Genomic DNA, 19,266 nt, shown 5'->3' with positions numbered 1-19,266 from the left:
AAGGGCACACTAATTGTAATTAGTTGTCTCTCTCAGAATAAATTGGTTTGAAGCTTAAAATGAATCTAAACTTTAAATGACAATGATAGAAAATATATTAAAACAAATAAATCCATAATTTCTTTTTTATTAAACCTCATTTGCTTTTGAGCATCAAAATTTCAGTTGTCCTTCAGCCAATTAACATTCTAAGCATGCATTTTAACAAAACTGACAGTATAATTGTACAATCACAATGCTGAGAACCTTTATATTAAATGAGAACTATAGACCAAAACCAATCATAGATAGATTAGCCTCCCAGTTGCTTCAGTCCACTAGGTAGGACGGAAGACTGATCTATCCAGGATACATCTAGGTGGACACTCCCACTTGTGACAAGGCCAAGAGTTACAGAGCGGGGCAGATTTGGAAACCACTTGTAATGGCTAAACACACTCACACCTGGTGGTAAATTAGGGGCTGTTTAAGAGCTTTGCTGCAGTCCACCTAAACATTTTGATGGCTTGATATTTAAGTAATAAAATGGTCTACATTGCCACCTATTGATACATGACACTGGTTTACAGTCACACTGAAAGCAAATGTAATGTCATTCTAAACTAGAGAGGTTTAAAATCCTATTCAGTAAGCACTTCAGGAAGGGGTCAAAAGTAAATAAATACAGCTTCAAAAAGACAAAGAATTGGCAAGATTCCCTCATTGGCAAGCTTTATCTTGGTTTCATAGCTAAAGAAAAGTGTGTTCCGGACTTGCTTTACCATCGCCGTGATGCCCTAAGCACCGATAACAAGCCTTTACCTAGCCCCTTATGTCACCTTTGAGTAGCTTTCCCTGGGCCTTACAAGCAACGACTAGCCCTCACTTGCCCTAACTAACTCTAATTTGATAAGCTCGTTCTCTTTTGTGAGCGACGGTCCGGTCGCCCACCAGCTGGGCCCACGCAGGGCGGACCGCCACACCGGCTTGTCGAACTACGACAGAGCGGCCGTGTTGCGCCGGTGGATCTCGTTGAGCACAACGTCACCATTGTAGCTGTCTGATATACCACTGTCGGAGCCTAGAGAGAGAAAGACAGAGAGAGAGAGAGAGAGAGAGAGAGAGAGCAAAAGAGAGAAAGAGACAGAGAGAGATACAGAGAGCAAAAGAGAGAGAGAGAAAGAGAGATACAGATAGAGACCAAAAGAGAGAGTGAGTGAGCAAAAGAGGGAGAGAGAGCGAGTAAAAGACAGAGAGAGAGAGCGAGAGAGCAAAATAGAGCGAGAGAGAGAATGAGAGCAAAATAGAGCGAGAGAGAGAATGAGAGAGCAAAATAGAGCGAGACAGATAGAGAGAGAGGTCAAATCACTTAACTCACTGGGAACTATTTAGACTTATGAAATTAGAGTTTTACCAAAGCTGTTTGTCATCTCGCTGCTGAGGGAGGAGCTTCGAGAGGCCGGGCTCAGGGCTATGCTTGTAATCACGGCAACGGACTGCTTCTTTGGATTCTGGGTGGCTGTTCGACTCCATTCTAAGTAAACAGTGTGTGGTTTGAGTGTATATCAATGCTAAACAAATACGTACACATATATTATGATGAGTGAATTACACCATTCCAACCATTGCCAACCTGAGTTTTCAGCCAATCGCAGGCGCCCACAACACAGGTAGGTTCTCCACTGTCTACGAACATTCTCCTTGACGGCACAGTGGAAGAAGAAGATGAAGAAACCTAAAAAGGAAGATAAGTTGAATATGGAGAAGAGGTATAGGAAGGGCAGGTAGACCTATGGTAGGATAAGCTGTACTATGATAAGCTAGGTAAAAAACGCTAGCACCTCACCTTGCATAGAGGTGAATATGTAGAAGAGGTAGAGGAAAGGCAGGTGAGCCTATGCTAAGCTAGGGTAACTAGCATCTCACCTTGCAGAAAGTTGAATATGGAGAAGAGGTAGAGGAAGGGCAGGTGGGGCTATGCTAAGCTAGGCTCACTAGCATCTCACCTTGCAGAGAGTTGAATATGGAAAAGAGGTATGTGGTTATGCTAAGCTAGGCTAACTAGCATCTCACCTTGCAGAGAGTTGAAGATGGAGAAGAGGTAGAGGAAGGGCAGGTGCAGGGGCCCCCAGGCGAACAGAGCGAAGCCCCAGGTGAGGCCCAGCAGGAGGATGAGGCCGGCCACGCTGCGCAGGTCTGTGATCAGGCTCCGCTGGGGGGACTGGTTGTGGGGGTTCTGCCGCTTGATGCGGGCCAGCTGGGCAAGCACCACAGTGAACACCACCAGGCATAGTATGAAGATGACCAGGAAGTACGCCACCACCCCGATGTAGAACGCAATGTTGTTCCGCAACCAGCAGCTAGCGGGCGCCAAAGAATAGATTTAAACTCTTTTAATGTTATTTATCTTATATATATAAATACGCCTGATTAAATTTTTTACATTTGTATGAGGCGAAAAGTGTGCGTGTCCACCTAGATGTGTAAGGGATAGATGAGCAACGTTTGCTACCATCCACTGGGTGAGCTGGTAGAGTGATCTATCCAGCACACATCTAGGTGGACTTGTGATGTTATAAGGGGCAGATTTCCATAACGGCTTGTAACGGTTAATCACATCACACCTGGTGGCATGTCATGGGAGCTTTAAAGAAAATATACAAATTCAAGTATGCTTCTCAGCACTTCCATGGCCAACAGCCATCAATACAAGGTCTCCCGCTACTAATAACTGCAATAGCTGTTGAACCAGGGAGGGAAATTCACGAATAACAGCAAACCACGTACAAGTCATCGGTGGTGCCGTCAGTGTATTTTCCGTAGGTGATCAGGCCGTAGTTGTCTTTGTCCACCGATATGATGACCACCACCACCGTCATAGGAATACCTGCAAGCAGAGAGATGGTGGATTTTCTTTACAATTAAATGTTTAGTAGATGCTTTATAAAAACTTCTTACAGATAAACGTCATTATGAGAAGGTAAGGGGTTAGGGCATAAAGGATGTTTGAACCAGGATATCCAAAACACCTTAACACTGGCAGTATCCAGACCCCTTCTTTAATTATTTTGATAAATGAGTATAGTAGCACCCGACTATTTTCTAAAAGAAGGTACTGATTCATACACGTTTTGTGCAAATAATGTGGAACATTGTCATCATTGGTCCAGCTTTCACCCCTTTAACATGAACATATGCAGGTGTTAAAGGTGTTGGTTGGGGGTACTCACCCCAGCCCATGAGGGAGAACCTGAGCATGTATCTGCTGAGGTATGGGGTGAACACCCGCACGATGCTCAGGTACATGTGCAGGGCCTCAAGCCCTGCCCACGTGAAGGACGTCAACAGGAAGTAGTGCAGGAAGAAGGCGGTGCTTATGCACAGCCCGGGGGCGGGGAAGAGCGCTAGCCAGCCGTCCAATAGGAAGACGAGGTTGAGGAGGAGGAGGGACAGACAGAGCTGCACCAGGATCTTAGACGGGATGTCCCGGAGTAACTTCCTGTTAGAATTATACAATGAACACAAAAATATGAAAGCACTAATATTATTATTCATTTTGACATATTGAATTGGAATTAAAATACACCACAGCTTTTTGATATCACTCAGCTTTCTTGTGAAATCTATAAATATATATTAATAATGAAAGAAACATTGACTTAAATTTCTGTTTCAAGTCGACACTTGAAACAGAAGCAAGCAGCCATTACTAATAGCAATTAAATGCTTGAATTCTAGGCAAGATTTCATCACATGGAACCGAACGATTGTATCCAAGAAATATACGTCCCCATAAATAAAAGAGATGGTGTAGTGAGTGGTGTAGCGTGCTGGGAGTCGTACCGGAAGCACATGTACGTGAGCAGGGTGATGGAGAGGAAGACTGCGGAGACCCCACAGCCGATGTAGGTGATGAAGGTGAGGATCTCCCCATGCTGACGGTCAGACACACCTCCTCTGGACAGGTCCTGCACACACACAAGAATGCACGCACACACACACACATGTATTAATACACAAACACATACTTCATTATATTTATTCAGCAGATTGCCCAAAGCGACTTACAGTAAGTGCATTCAATGACGAAGATAAAACCCAAACCCAGAAACAAGAGGTAGAGAAATTGTATATGTCTTTGTATATTGTATATGTCTGCAGATGAGGGGTTTCAGCTGTCCTGATGTCATACATACACACACATCTATGAGGTGGATGGGTGAAGACACGCGCACGTACGCACGCACACACACACACACACACACTGACCAGCAGGACAGCGAAGGATGTGAGGTGGTTGCAGCTGCAGGTTGTTTTTCCGTCGGTGACGTTGAGGACCAAGCATCCTTCAGGGTTCCACCCCCCTCGGCCACCTAGACACCGGAACCAAGCGCACCCCTGTTCATACCTCGACACGGGGGACTGAGATGAACACATGCTGTTCATATCAGTCTCCCAGACATCAGACACTGATGCAAACACTAAACTCACTGTTCAAACTTGTCACATATACACACACACACACACACACACACACACACACACACACACACACACACACACACACACACACACACACACACACACACACACACACGCACACACCACACACAAACACACACTGTTCAATACCTGTCATCCAAACATCAAAACGAAACGTGCACACATACACACACTTATACACACTGAACATCATACCTCTCAGATGAACATCAAACGCTTACTGTTGAAGTCCGACTGAAGTCCAAGAATACACATTGAGGGATACACACACCCACACACGCACACACACCAACCCCCACACACAAACACACACTACTCATACCTGTCAAATAACTTGAAAAGCTTACCGTTCAGACTGAAGTCCCAGAACACGCATTGAGGCAGAACGTTAGCCTGCAGACAGGCAGGAAGGGACTAACATCAGAAAACAACATAACCGCTACACTATCCTGCCTCCACTTCCTGACTAAAAGGCCGGATACAAATATTTTTAGAAACCACACATTCAATAAATTACACAAACCCATTCTCCGCTTACCTACTGACAGTTTTCAGTTGAGACATCCTGTTTACCTGTTTGTTGTGGGGGCTGCGGATGCTGAACTGAATGCTCTCTCTCAGGTTACTGATGGACAGGTTTGTCACGCTTGAGCCAAGCACCGGGCTGACCAGGGTTTGAGTTTGATTCCCCAGCCCGACGTCCTGTAGCACACACAACGTAAAGGCATTGTGGTACCAATTCGCTGTGTGAGAGAATCTATTAATTATCAGACTTGTGCAAAGCACATGGAGCGCAATTGTAGCACTGCTGTGTTTTTCATGGTTTGCTTGCTCGCTTTGAAGAGGACTCATCCACACTTTTGGATGAGAAAATCTAAAAGATAAGTTGCATCTTGAGTTGCATCATATGTTGCATCTAAAATCTGTGATTTTGGGGGTGTTGTACTTGGAATAGTTTGGGGGTGGTGTACCTGGAATAGTTTGGTGATGATGTAAGTTGAATAGTTTGGGGGTGGTGTAGCAGTACCTGGAATAGTTTGGGGGTGGTGTACCTGGAATAGTTTGGGGGTGGTGTACCTGGAATAGTTTGGGGGTGGTGTACCTGGAATAGTTTGGGGGGTTATGGCAGTACCTGGAATAGTGTGGGGGCCGGTACCTGGAATAGTTTGGGTGTGGTGTAACTTGAATAGTTTGGGGTTGATGTAGCAGTACCTGGAATAGTTTAGGGGTTGGTGTAGCAGTACCTGGAATAGTTTGGGGCTGGTGTACCTGGAATAGTTTGGGGCTGGTGTAACTGGAATAGTTTGGGGCTGGTGTACAAGGGATAGTTCAGGGGGGGTGTACCTGTGATAGTTTGGGGGTGTTGTACCTGGAATAGTTTGGGGCTGGTGTAGAAGGTGAACTGCACCCTGGTGGCCAGGACCTGCTCCGCGGGTGTCAGGGATTCCAAGAGGGAGGAGGGGAGGTAAACAGAAGCCAGCTCAACCTCTGACCTCTGGGGAAGGGACCTGTCCACAGTGCTCACCTGGGGAGGAGAGGTTACACATATATGAACACACACACGTATACCAACACACACAGAAACTAAGTGGTGAATGAGTTAGCTGTGGTATGGTGGAGGTTTAAACCTGCACTATGCATGTTTTCACATCGGCAGCCTCTAGTTGTAGTTACAGTACAGTTATAGCTATATCATTTCAGTGATTTTCCCACAATGAGGTTTGGGTATCAAACAAAAAAAATCTGACAAATTCCTTGGATGGATTGACTCTTTACTCTTGAGAAACGTGTTAGTTCATATACTTCTGAATGGAGTGCATAGCTACATTAGAAAAGTTTCATAGTGCAGGCTTAAGATGAGGACAAGATGTACTTCCCTAATCCCTGAAAGGACGTGTGGGGTTACCTGAAGGTGAGCAGGGTCGGTGAGGGAGAGGGAGGTCTCGGGGAACCGTGACCCATCCAGTGTCCGCACAGCCAGAGCCAGGGAGCTGGCGGACAGCACCAGTGTCTCTGCCCCCACCTCCAGCTTCAGAGCCAGCTGGTCTACTGAATGGATTAGCCTGCATGGGGGCGGGGGCAGGGGTGCTGGGTCAGTGGGTCTGTGTGTGTGTGTGTGTGTGTGTGTGTATGTGCATGTGTGCATGTGTGCCTACGAGGGTGCATGTATGCGTGTGTGTGTGTGTTTGTATATATACATATTCATACTTTGCAGTCACGTGACTACCATGGATACCTGGAGGGCATCAAACTCTGGCAAAATGGCGACGAACATCGGCCAACCAGGGGAATTGCAGCCTTGCAGATTTACAATACTTAAATCAATCAACTATTTAGACCATATGTCACAAAATGTTAAAATTAGATACAAAGAGAAGATAAACATACTCGGAACTTGTGATCCATACACAGCACCCGCTGATGTATTCATTGCTTTGAAGCTGGCAAAGACTCTACCAGACTTGGAGTTTGGAGATATTTACATTTATCTCATAGAGAATCCGTCACCTTATACCGCACAAAAATTTAAAGCCTACGGATGGGTTACCAACGCTGTCGTATGGGAGGTGAAAAACAGGAATATCTTCATAATCAAAGCAAAGGTGAATGTTACTATTCCACCATCCACTATGAAATGTCCCCTTTTGTCCGCGATTACATAGCCAATGTGGTCTTATTATAGCCCGATCATTCACTAAAAAACACATAGAAAGATTAAATCATCCAGCATATTATTTCAACAATGTGTGAGGGCAGGGATGATCGCACAGTTGCTGTTACAGAATGCTGCGCGATTTAATCTGCAGTGGAATGAGCGCTGGGCGGAGATGTTCACGCATTTCAGAAGCAGAGATTTCAGAGATTCCGTACAAAAATATATGTCTAATTTGTCAGTTTGCCATGTGTATGCCTGGCACAAATGCTCCCATTGAACTAATCTTTCCATCATGGCGGTATTCGGACTGAGAGGAACCTAATGACTGTTCGTGTGGTAAAACTGGTGACGTCCTGATTAGGTTACTAGGTTTCGTTGCTGGAGTTCTTGCCCGCCAGTCAGTCGTTGTGACGTCACGTGCAAAGTATGAATAGGCTGTATACCTGTTAGTGGAGGAGGAAATGGCCAGTTGGTGTCCCTCCATGAGGTTACTAATGGCCCGGACGGCGATGCGCCCCACCACCAGGGGGACACTGGCTCCGTCTAGCAGCCTCTCCAGCCTCCCCACCAGCACCTCCACCTGCACCACCAACACAACATTACCATCCGGTGGACTACCATACAAATACTGTAAGATACAGTATGATTCTATAATATGCGATTAATGTACAGTACATTACAATACTGTATGATTCAATAATATACAGATACAGTATAATACAATACTGTTTGATTCAATAATATACAGATACAGTATAATACAATACTGTATGATTCAATAATATACAAATACTGTACATTACAATACTTCATGATTCAATAATATACAAATAATGTACAAGACAATACTGTTTGATTCAATAATATAAAAATAATGTACAAGACAATACTGTTTGATTCAATAATATACAAATACTGTACAATACAATTCTTTACAATACAATACTGTATGCGTACAATGTGATTAATGTACGATTTAATACTGTATGATGCAATACAATACGATAACTGTACAATAAAACACTGTATGATTCAATACAATACGATAACTGTACAATAAAATACTGTATGATTCAATACAATACAATGTCTGTGTGGTAGGACACTCAACAGGGCCATGTGATTGCAGGTGATAGAATCATGTGGGGGACACAAAATGCGATACGACGCGATACGATCCAAAGCATGACGCGTCCCCGAGCCGGCTGTCGCCTCGCGGGTCGGACATTGCCATCTGGGTATAAACGGGTGTATGAATGTGTGTATGAACGGGTGCATGAACGTGTGTATGAACAGGTGTATGAACGGCTGTATGAATGGGTGAATGCGAGCCAGAAAGACAGTCAGACCGTCAGACACACAGACGGTGATAGATACTAATTGTCGAGTATAACTAACCCCTGTCTGACCTTACATTACATTCCAACATTCCAATTTTTTAATATCTTAAAGGTCCCATGACATGCCACCAGGTGTGGTTTGATTGGCTGTTACAAGCCGTTTTGAAAATCTGTCTGTTGTGACATCACAGGTGGTCGTGTCCACCTAGCGTAACAGACAGATTTTCAAAACAGATTGTAACGGCTAATCACACCACACCTGGTGGAATGTCATGGGACCTTTAAAAAACGAAGAAAGCCATAATGAAGGATGCCATGCTGTGGTCAGCCTCTGTTTTCATAACGGCTATGGTGTTAAATGCTATTCCCAGACCTGGGAGGAGTTGAGTTTGGAAACCTTCTGTGACTGAATCTCCAGCTCCTTCGCTTCCTCCTCTTGACCCCTGGTGTGTTCAGATGTCTCCGTGACGCCAAGCGATATATTACCTGAGTAATACAACAAATATTGGCAAAAAAGGCCACATCAAATTACGATGTGAGAAATACACTAATTTAAACAATCAAACAATTAACATATCTACTTACATTTATCTTATAGGTTTAATAATACATGTATCTTAAACACATAGTTGTTTTAACCACTCACCAGTGGTGGTAGCAGACATGTTGTTGTTGGTAATGGTGGTGTCTGATTCTAACGACTCTATCACCGTTGCTACGGTGTGATCGGTCAGTGGTGCTGTCGTTGGAGTGTGTATGCTTGCGTTTTTGCTGTGCTGATCGGATCCTGTCATGGATGAGGGCGTTGTGGTCGCTACAGGGGATTGTACTGGCGGTATGGTGGTGGTGGTGGAGGTGTCAATGCTGACAACGGAGGTGGTGCTAGGGTTTGGCCCATTTGTGGAGGTCTGGGTCTGGGTCATTGTTACACTGTAGGTCATGTTTACTGTTGTGTTTGTGTTTGTTTCAGTCCAGTTGTACGTTTGTGGGTCACGTGCGGCCGTTGTTGTCGGACCGGTTGATGGCGTTTCCCTGTCAGTTGCCATAACAACGCTTCCCGTCGTTGTTTCGTTCGGTAATATTGCAGCGCTATGATGCGCTGTCCCGCTGTCGATGGAAGCTGTGGTCGCATCAAGTGTGGTCGCATTGCTGGCCGAAGACCACTCGACGCTGTGTAGGGTGCCATTGTCTGCAGCAACGGCGGTTACCATAGCAACCAGTACAGTACCGTTGCCAGGGATCGCTGTTGTGTTAGTGCCAGACGGCAACAATGTTGTGCTCCGGATAGTTTGCGTTGCTTTCATCGTCGTCGTAGCAACAGTGTGATTGCTGACGGTTGAAAAGGAATGGGGCGGGGCTGTGGTGTTTAGCCCGATAGGAGCCGTTGTACCGTCCGTAAGGGCTGTTGTGGTGTCAGGAGCAGTCGTCATGACAACGGTCACCCTGCTTCCCAAAGTCTGCGCTGTGTTTGGGGTTGCTGTTTGAGTCGCGTTGTATGTCGGCACTGGGTCCGAACTTGCGGTGGTGTTGAGACTTGTGAGACTTGAGCTCTCTGTGAACGATGTGTTTTCAACTTGGATCTGATCCGAGACGGCACTTTCATTAACCTTTTGGGTTGTATGGGTTACGATCTCGGTCACTGGTAGGGTTGTTAAACTCAAACCAAGGGATGAATTACTACTTGGACTCGTGTTCAGTGGGACTGTTGGTATTGGTGTACTCTGAAGAGATGTGTGCTGGGTAACTGCGGTACTCAGAGTTTCTGGTGTGGTCGTAAATATGGGTCCAGCTGTTGTGGTATTCGTATCTGAAGATATTTGATACTCCAGAGGAGGAGGCCTCAACTCGGGGAACCCAGTGAAGTTTGTGTCACGGAGGAAGGAAGGTAGCAGCATGCTCTGATTGGCCATAGAAGGCATTAGAGGCGGGATGGGACAGCTGTCAGTTAAAATCAGAGCTTGTGTCCTGGAAGGGTCACTGTCAACAGGGAAGAACAGAAATGCATTTTTCATCTTTTTTTATGTTACTGTATATAAAATGTACGACTTTCATCCCAAAAAAAAAAAAAAAGGTTTGACAATAAACTCCAAAATACAATTTTTAGAATGATGCCTCATTATTCTTATTGCTCTCTATTTTTGTATTGTTATAAATGAAGATACAAAAAAACAATGATGTGTCATTCCTGGATTTTCCTGTGATTCTACGCTGAAATCCTGCTGGGATGCTGCCCACTCACTTTACTCTATATAGAGGGGGGAACGGGGCTCAGAGCACTGAGTGTGTGATGAAAGAGATGCTGAATTCTTATCAGCTGTTTAATCACGTGACCCAGCGATTAAAAAGCTGGGGCCAAACATCTCTACAAAGGATCCCTAGTCTCTACTAGTGACAGGGATTGTTGCCCCTGACTAGGTGACAACAATGCCCCCTAGTGACTCAGATAAATGACATAGTTCCTAGGAAACTACTTTCACACACATGTGCCAAACTCTGCGTCTGCGTCTCATGCCTCAGATCAAAAGTGTATCTGACCACCACTAAACACCAGCTCTGAGTGGTGGTTCCACTCACCAGAGGACAGGGTGCTGGTCTCTGCAGGGGTCCCGACCCCCAAGGGCCCCGGCCATCCACACCTGGCTGGACCCCAGCAGAACCCTGGCGGATAGCCCAGACCCACACCGCACTGGGGACAGAGAAGAGAGAGAGAGAGAGAGAGAGAGAGAGAGAGAGAGAGAGAGTGAGAGAGAGAGAGAGAGAAATAGAGAGAGTGAGAGAGGGAGGGAGAGAGAGAGAGAGAGAGAGAGAGAGAGAGAGAGAGAGAGAGAGAGAGTATTGACTATACCTTGCACACTATGCACTATGTTTATTTCTGGTAAATGTAGATTTAAATTTTGTGACATTTTCACTTTTTATACCTCTCTTTTAAATATAGACTGTATTGTTGTATTGTGCACATATTGATTAAGAAGAAAAGTAATTTAAACTAGAAAAAAAAATTGAAAAATATAAATAATACAGCAGAACAGAATTCTCTGTTGGGTATTGTAAAGCCCTGAGTGTTGCTGAATGTATCGGTTTGGTTCTTAATGCTCCTATTGGTTAACGACAGACTCAGCTCATTAGTTCATAGGTCAGATAGCTTGGGGGAGGCGGGATTAGAACTCACAGCTGCAGAGGTCTCTCTCAGGCAGAGCAACACGGATAGTGCCAGGTTGTAGTGGAGAGCTGGATAACACAAATACACACAGAGATGCAGACACACAAACACACACACACCCACGCAAAGAAGCACACATGAAAGAAAAAAATTATAAATTTGTGTGAGCATTCACTTACACAAATGAAACAGAAGGCAATCACATAGGTACACGCACGCGCAAACATACACACACACACACACACACACACACACACACGCCTACATGCAGAATATATATATATAGAATTGAATGTTGTTCCCTGGGTAAAGTCTGCATTACACTCTGTTTGAACACACACACACACACACACACACACACACACACACACACACACACACACGCTCACACACACACACACACACACACACACACACACACTCACACACACACACACACACACACACACACACACACACACACACACACACACACACACACACGGGACGGATCTCACCATGTGAAGTTTGAAGGAGTGCCAGACTGGCAGATGTCTACCTGGGAGGGTAAGGGGCTGCACCTTACGAATCCACCACTCGAGGGCGCTACTTCCCCACACAGTCCACGACCTGGCCAGTGATCGTCAGTCAAATAGTCAAAACGGTCCAATAGTAAGCAAGCACAGGGAAATGTAAATAAATAAAATTTTAACCATAGTTACAGTTCTGCATACATTAGTCCATTAAGTAAATTAAAAACACTCATACAATTCTTATTTGAGCTTTATTCCTACTTTATTCCTACACGAGGAAGACATGGCTGACAGAAAGCAAAGTGTCCAATTGACGTTGATAACGTTCAATCGTTATGGCGATGACTCAAATCAAGAATCAATAACAGTCGGCGATCTCCGACTCGCCAGCTGAATTAATGTAGAATCGATGTAGACAGTTCAAATCCCTCATTACCAACTCTCTCCACTTGTCCAGCGCTGCAGATCTGCAGGTCTTTGCCGAAGCTCCGGGTCATCTGGTACTGGAGCCCACACACAGACACCGGGTAGCCGAACCGCATCAGTACACTGCAGTCTGCACACCTGCAGACAGTAAGACACAGACAGACAGGCACAGAGACAGATGGGAAGACAGACAGACAAGCAGACAGGTGGACACGCAGACGGGCAGACGGGCAGACAGAAGGGCCAACAGGCAGATGGGCAGACAGAAAGACGGACAGATAGGCAGACAGACAGAGGGACAGACATACAGACAGACAGGCAGAGAGACAGACGGGAAGACATACAGGCAGCCAGACATACAGGCAGTCACAGAGACAGAGAGGAAGACAGATGGGCAGACAGACAGACAGGCAGTCAGACAGACAGGCAGTCAGACAGATGGGCAGACGTACTTATAAGTAGATTAAACTAAAATGGATCCACAATTATGTTGCGTTTAACAGGAAAAATAAGCAGTGTACATTTACACATGAGCACACACAAACACACACACTCCTAAGAATACACACTTACACAGTCGCTCTCACAGACACACACACACACACACACACACACACACGCTTACCTTGATCTCTTCTCCTTTTCACAGGATACCTGGAGCTCCTGCAGAAAGAAATAAAGAAATAATGAAATAGAAGATGAAAGAAAGAAGGAAAGTGAAGAAGGAAAGAATGACGTAGACCGTTTCTCTGTATGAATGTGCGAGTGGTGTGTGTGTGTGTGTGTGTGTGTGTGTGTGTGTGTGAGGCGTACGTGTGCCTGTGTGTATGAGTGTGCCTGCGTGTTAAGCCATTTCATAATACAATAAGTGATGACAGTAAGAAAATAAATCCAGCACCTCACTTTCCCTCTCTGCTATCCTATAACCCACAAGCGTCTTAGTAAACAATAATGAATGTTTGTTGTTTGTTGTGGTTTATTATGAACAACAACGCATGTTTGTGATTGGCACGCGGTGTGACCCGGGCTCACCTGAACGAGACCGCCCCCCTGACAGACGAGGCGCGGGCCCCCCTGCGCGGGCCCCTGGGGGCCCTGTGTGTCGGTGTATGTGCTACCGTCACACCCAAACACTGCCGAGGCCTGTCGAAGAGACAGATGGGAAGAGAGACACTGACTGCCATGAAAGGGAAAGAGAGCGAGGGGACAGCTGACTGCGCTGGGTTGGAAGGTCTAAGTAGTGATACTACACTGTGTTCATAGACATAGTACTGAGTACTTGCCCACAGTACAAAGTTACTTACAAATCACACTAACTATCACACAGGCACACGAAATGTGAACCAAATTACCGTATTTAACTCAAAACGATAAACGGGATTGTAAACCATTCTAAATGTTAGACGCTGAGAATCTCTTTAAAGGTAAAATGAGAGGAAATCAATGGCACTTTGAAGACACAAAGCAGATCTATTTCTGTGTGTACCTTAATAGCATCCTCTCTTGAGTTTACATCCACTCAAAGTCCTTTCCGGATCATTTACTCCATTAACAGTAATGCTAGTTTCACAAATGAAACAAGCCCTTCCTGTGTGTCAGAGATGTGTCTTATTGTATTAAAAGACGGTCTAGGCTTCTAGCAGTAAAACAATGAATACCAAATGTCTCTATTGTTCACGCACTCATATATTATTAACCTAGGTAATAACAAACTTTCTCTTCATTAAATTCAATACGTCACTACATTATTTATATGGTTCACTTTGCTACATTACCTAGCACAGAGTTATATTTACACATAACACACCTAAAGTAGGACGCCTTGAGCTAGATGGAAGCATCAGCTAAACGATTACATGGAAATAAACTCATATTTTAAGTCTAGAAACACATCTTTGCTCTCACCCAACGGATAACATCTGTCTCGGCACGGCCAGATGTTTCAGCCTCCACACTTATCAGCATCCAATAATGAGCAACTGTAGAGACCAACCGCACGGGAAGTTACATACAATTCTTTACAATCTTGGATCTGAGTGTCTGATTGGACAAGATGCGTGTATGCCTTACCGTCATTGGTACAGAATGGTGTGATGTCACATTTTACACCTGAAGATCCTATTTAACAACAAAAAACACCAATTCTATCAAAGCAGTTGTTGTTTTCTGCTAAAAAAATGAAACTTGATCTATAAACATTAATTTGAGATACTGAAGCAAGATTGTTAATTGAACAATTAAATTTAAATATATATATATATATATTTCCTGTACGTATATTTAAGATAATCAAGATATAGTGTATATACACATACATTATTTATTATATATATTAAATATACAAATCTGACCACTGACCCAGTGGAACAGGAATTGGCGGTGGGATCTGAAAGGCAGGCTGAGCTGTGATTGGAGGGGATGTGTAGCCGGTGATCTGATTGGCAGTGCTGGCGTCGCTGAAGGGTGGAGCTTGCGAGACTGGACTGGGTATCGGCATAGTCACGACCCCCTCCACCGTTGCTAGGGAACCTGTGCTCACTGTTGTCGAGGGTGTGACGTTTGTCGAGGTAGCCATGGTAACGGATGGATTCAGGGGGGTGGGCTGTGAAGTATAGTCAGTGGTCTTATGGGCTGACGCCGTGGTTGATTTATCGGATGCCTCTCTTGTATTGGCTGTTGGGTCGATGGGGGGTTGTTGATTGGTCGATGTAGAAGTGACTCCGAGACCTTCCCCTGGTAAGGCTGTGAACATCAGATAGATGTCATGGATTCATTTTCAGCTGTACACACAGTACTGATATTGACAGGGCAGGGAAGTCTAGTTGTTATTGTGTTCCACTCCCAGGGAAAGGTTCTGGGTTCGATACCGAATATTCACAATCTACCAGCAAGCATCCTTGAGCTCCATGGCCCAACCCCTATCTGCTCCTAAATGACATTGGAATACATTCCCAGTAGGTCACTTAGGATGAAAGGTCCCTATATATTCATGTGGTTTGCCACATGAATATATAGGAAACAGTTTGACTGACCAGATCAGGCAAATGATATACAAACCAATTCTCCTCGTTTTATGTTTTAATTGAAAAGTGTGAAAAGACATCTGTCTTGTCTGCCCTATATTTGCCTAGCAACCTTTGAGCCACATAACTACCCTGTGTCTTGCGACTCATCCTGTGTGTTATTGGTAGCCATGGTAACGACCGAACTGGAGTTGGAAGCAGGAAGGCCTGGATTTGTGGCCGGTTGTGGAATGAGTAGGGGGGGTGTAGTCTCTCTCTCTCTCTCTCTCTCTCTCTCTCTCTCTCTCTCTCTCTCTCTCTCTCTCTCTCTCTCTCTCTCTCTCTCTCTCTCTCTCTCTCTCTTAGCCTAAAGTGGCTGCCGAAGCGGCTTCGGACTAAGGCCACATCAGTGTATACACAGGAGGTTCTGTGGCGATTGGTCGACGACAACGTCATTAGATTAGTCTACTCTCCATGACGCTGAAGAGGCTCAGTCGGCTCCCTTCCTCACGGTTCCTCTCCTCCAGGCTTTGGAACACAGCCATAGACTCTCCTTTGTAATGCTATTCTGTTTCATGTAGGCCAGGGTCACAAGCATGATCTCACACTTCATTGGATACTTCAACATGTTGACGTACGCAATATCATACAACAGGAATTAGTGGTGACAGTGATACCACACTAGAAGCTAAACAGATGAGTCTTCTTTTTGTTGAGAACTGATAGGCCGAAGGGCGACATATGTTTAAATATATAGAAAATAACAAAATGACCAAAAAACAAGATTTAAACGAAGGCTTTTAAAAATGAAAAGTACATGAAAACAACAACCACGGCGTTCTCACGCGTACCGAAGCGCTCACCGCATGCCAAGCTGTCGTCCCTTTGCCGGGCCCGGCTGCTCGTCACGCCCCAGAGCCCGGAGTCCCAGCCAATCACGGAGCCGTCCTCGCAGAGGGCGTGGTCATCCAGGTCGAACCACACCCTGAACAGGTACAGCTCGATCCTGGCCACGTCCACGTCCCTCGGGGGTCGGTCCCCCTGCCGGCACCCCAGCAGCAGGGAGCCTGAGGGGGTCATGGCGTTGGCGATGACCGTTCTCTCCGCTACAGGCACCCTGTCCACCTGGGAGAGCGGGGGGGGGGTGGGGGGGTGGGGGGGGAACATGGCGGCAGAATATTGTTGTCTCGTTAGCAAATATACTAATGTAGCACCTCGAAGTGGCGCTGGCTAACTTTAAGTAGGTTTTGTCGTCAAGTGTTTTCTAAACTACATTAAAATGATTATAATAGTAATGATAAACTTTATTTGTAAAGCAAGAGCAATTACTAAAAATTGTCTACTTAAGGAAAATCGAATCAATGGGATATGAGAAATATGGAGATTGGGGGTGGGGAGCAGAAATAAATAATCAATAAAAATGTTTTTGAAAGGAACAATAATAGACAGCTAATACAGCTAAAGAAATAAAATAAAAACAACAACAAGACAAAGATGTATAGTTTTTTCCCGCATGAGTCGTACCCTGCTGCGCGGTTGAAGTGAACGCTTGAACGAAGACAGAAGGACGTCATTAAAAGTTCGTACGTGGAGGCTGAAGGTGTTCCCGGGCACGTCCCTCCGCAGGCACACCTGCTGCCAGAGGCCCAGTGCCAGCGGCGTCGAGAAGCGGTGCCTGACGCCCAGCAGCCAGGCGTACAGCGCCCCGTCGTCCCCCTCCAGTCCCAGCTCCGGGCGCGGAGCGTGCGCGGACCGGTAGGAGAACGCCACCCAGGCGCCCGGCGACAGCACCCGGACGTGGACGCACACGGTCATGCGGAAGAGACGCGGCATGGCGCCCTGGTCCTGGAGGGTCCAGTGGTCCTGGCAGCCGTTCAGCACCGCTTTACTGTCGCCCATGAAGTAGGCAGAGACTGGGTGGGGGATAGATAGTGATGGAACGTCACTTTGATCTTCTGTGGTATCGTGGTTTCGGGGCTAGGTATGACTCGGAGAGTGGTTAATTAATGTTCTACACGTGGATTATTCAGATATACAAGGTAAACCAGCTTGCACTCTGGAGGTGCTTCATGAAGTATCTCGAGAGCAGTTAAAATGCAGTCTATATATTGGTAATGGGCGGAATGGTAAATAAGCCAGGCCCTCATGTTATAATATACACAGGTAAACATTCATGGTCTGACTTATCTCAAACCAAAAAAACGGTATATAGTGTTGTGTTGACCACTCTATGTGTAGAAGGAGAAGCTATTCAGGGCAGTTGTTGACACTACAAATATGTGGTCCAATGAGGTACTGATGTTGGCTTGAATATCATGTGGTCTAAATAAAGCATAGAATAAATACATTTACATCAATAGAGAGAGAGAGAGAGAGAGAGAGAGAGAGAGAGAGAGAGAGAGAGAGAGAGAGAGAGAGAGAGAGAGAGATGCAAATAATCACATAAACACATCTTTAAACTTTCAACATAGAAACATGATTAAGATCACAAGTTCCACATTTTGCTTCACAGATGGTTGAGGTAAGCAGATGATGATGAGGTTTAGGAAATGGCTCAGAGATGGTTAAGTGTATATAGAGATTTTTGATTGGGTCTGAAACGGTTCAGGCTTGGTCAGGGTAAGGCTCTGGGACCAGTAGTCTGTTCAACTATTCATATTCCACCATGGACGCCACCTAGGGCTGTGTGTTGCCTTGGTGAGGTCAGTACCTGGAGGAGCCAGCATCCAGACCCAGACGGCCTGGAGCAGACAGAGGACCCTCCTCTGGGGGGCCATCCTCTACCTGGAGACACAAGACCACAGCCATGACCCGGAGAAACACCTCCACCAGGGATCCAGAGGAGCTTCGATAAAACTGTATTAATATGGGAATTGTGAAATACTGCACTATAGTGCAACACGGCAGTACAAAGTGCATCACCGATGGAAGCAAGAAGACATAAAATAAAATAAAAAAGCTTTTAAAAAGCAAAGAAACATGCTGCGAGCAACAGATACATTTCAGATGCATCTTTCATAGATGTTGTTATCATCGCACATAACTTGACTAAGATGAAGCTAAAAAAAGAGGTGTGTACTATGATCTTTCTTAAAATTAATAACTGAAATAATTTGACGACAATGCCATTGTTTCAATACTTAATCAAATTTTTTTGAAAAGAGTCCAATACACTAACAGAATGATTCCCACATGTAGTGTGTGACTGAGTGTGTGCAGCATGCGTGCCTGTGTGTGTCTGTGTGTTTTGTTTGGGGGATATCCACACTACACACACTGCACCACATCAGGAACACACCTGCAGCTCCACTAATCAGTGATAACCAATATCCAGGGTGACATGCCGGAAGCTGCGGATGTAAGGCACCGCCTGTGACTATCATATCTCGCCACTCTTCTTCTGTGGTAAACGGAGAGGATTACAGCGTGCTCGCTGGGTCTTTGTCCTGCTGGGAGTCGCCCCTCTGGCCAGAGACAAGCTGCACAGACTGGGTTACCCCACCACGCCCCGGTAAACATCCGGGACTCGCCGTGGGGGCATTTGATTCACGAATGTGGGGAATTTGCAGGAATTATTTGATTATTTTTGATTGATGTTATTGGTGATTATATTGTATTACTATTTAGCAGTCACTGTGTTTTGTATATGGGCCATTGAGGAGCAGGTGTGGGGTGGGGGGGATTAGGG

The 19,266-nt window shown here is 45.3% G+C and overlaps 1 protein-coding gene across 1 annotated transcript; it reads right to left on the bottom strand.

Annotated features, from left to right (window-relative positions):
* Nucleotides 1-974: 974 nt before the first annotated feature.
* LOC311355451 (adhesion G-protein coupled receptor G2-like) lies at nt 975-18,355 on the bottom strand (the record flags this gene model as incomplete). The annotated part of the gene is made up of 23 exons (XM_084475210.1): nt 975-1,060; nt 1,394-1,513; nt 1,613-1,714; nt 2,053-2,339; nt 2,767-2,866; nt 3,210-3,478; nt 3,823-3,947; nt 4,249-4,352; nt 4,830-4,875; nt 5,056-5,184; nt 5,852-6,007; nt 6,389-6,545; nt 7,582-7,718; nt 11,053-11,136; nt 11,648-11,706; nt 12,587-12,714; nt 13,202-13,239; nt 13,609-13,719; nt 14,482-14,555; nt 14,935-15,114; nt 16,430-16,703; nt 17,166-17,491; nt 18,289-18,355. The coding sequence occupies 23 exons, from the start codon at nt 18,353-18,355 to the stop codon at nt 975-977; spliced, it is 3,159 nt and encodes a 1,052-aa protein (XP_084331336.1).
* Between the last annotated feature and the right edge of the window lie 911 nt (nt 18,356-19,266).

This window comes from Micromesistius poutassou (assembly GCF_964030765.1).
Source record: "Micromesistius poutassou genome assembly, chromosome: 11".
In the NCBI taxonomy this organism is placed as follows: domain Eukaryota; kingdom Metazoa; phylum Chordata; class Actinopteri; order Gadiformes; family Gadidae; genus Micromesistius; species Micromesistius poutassou.
This window is presented reverse-complemented; position numbering and strand designations above follow the sequence as displayed.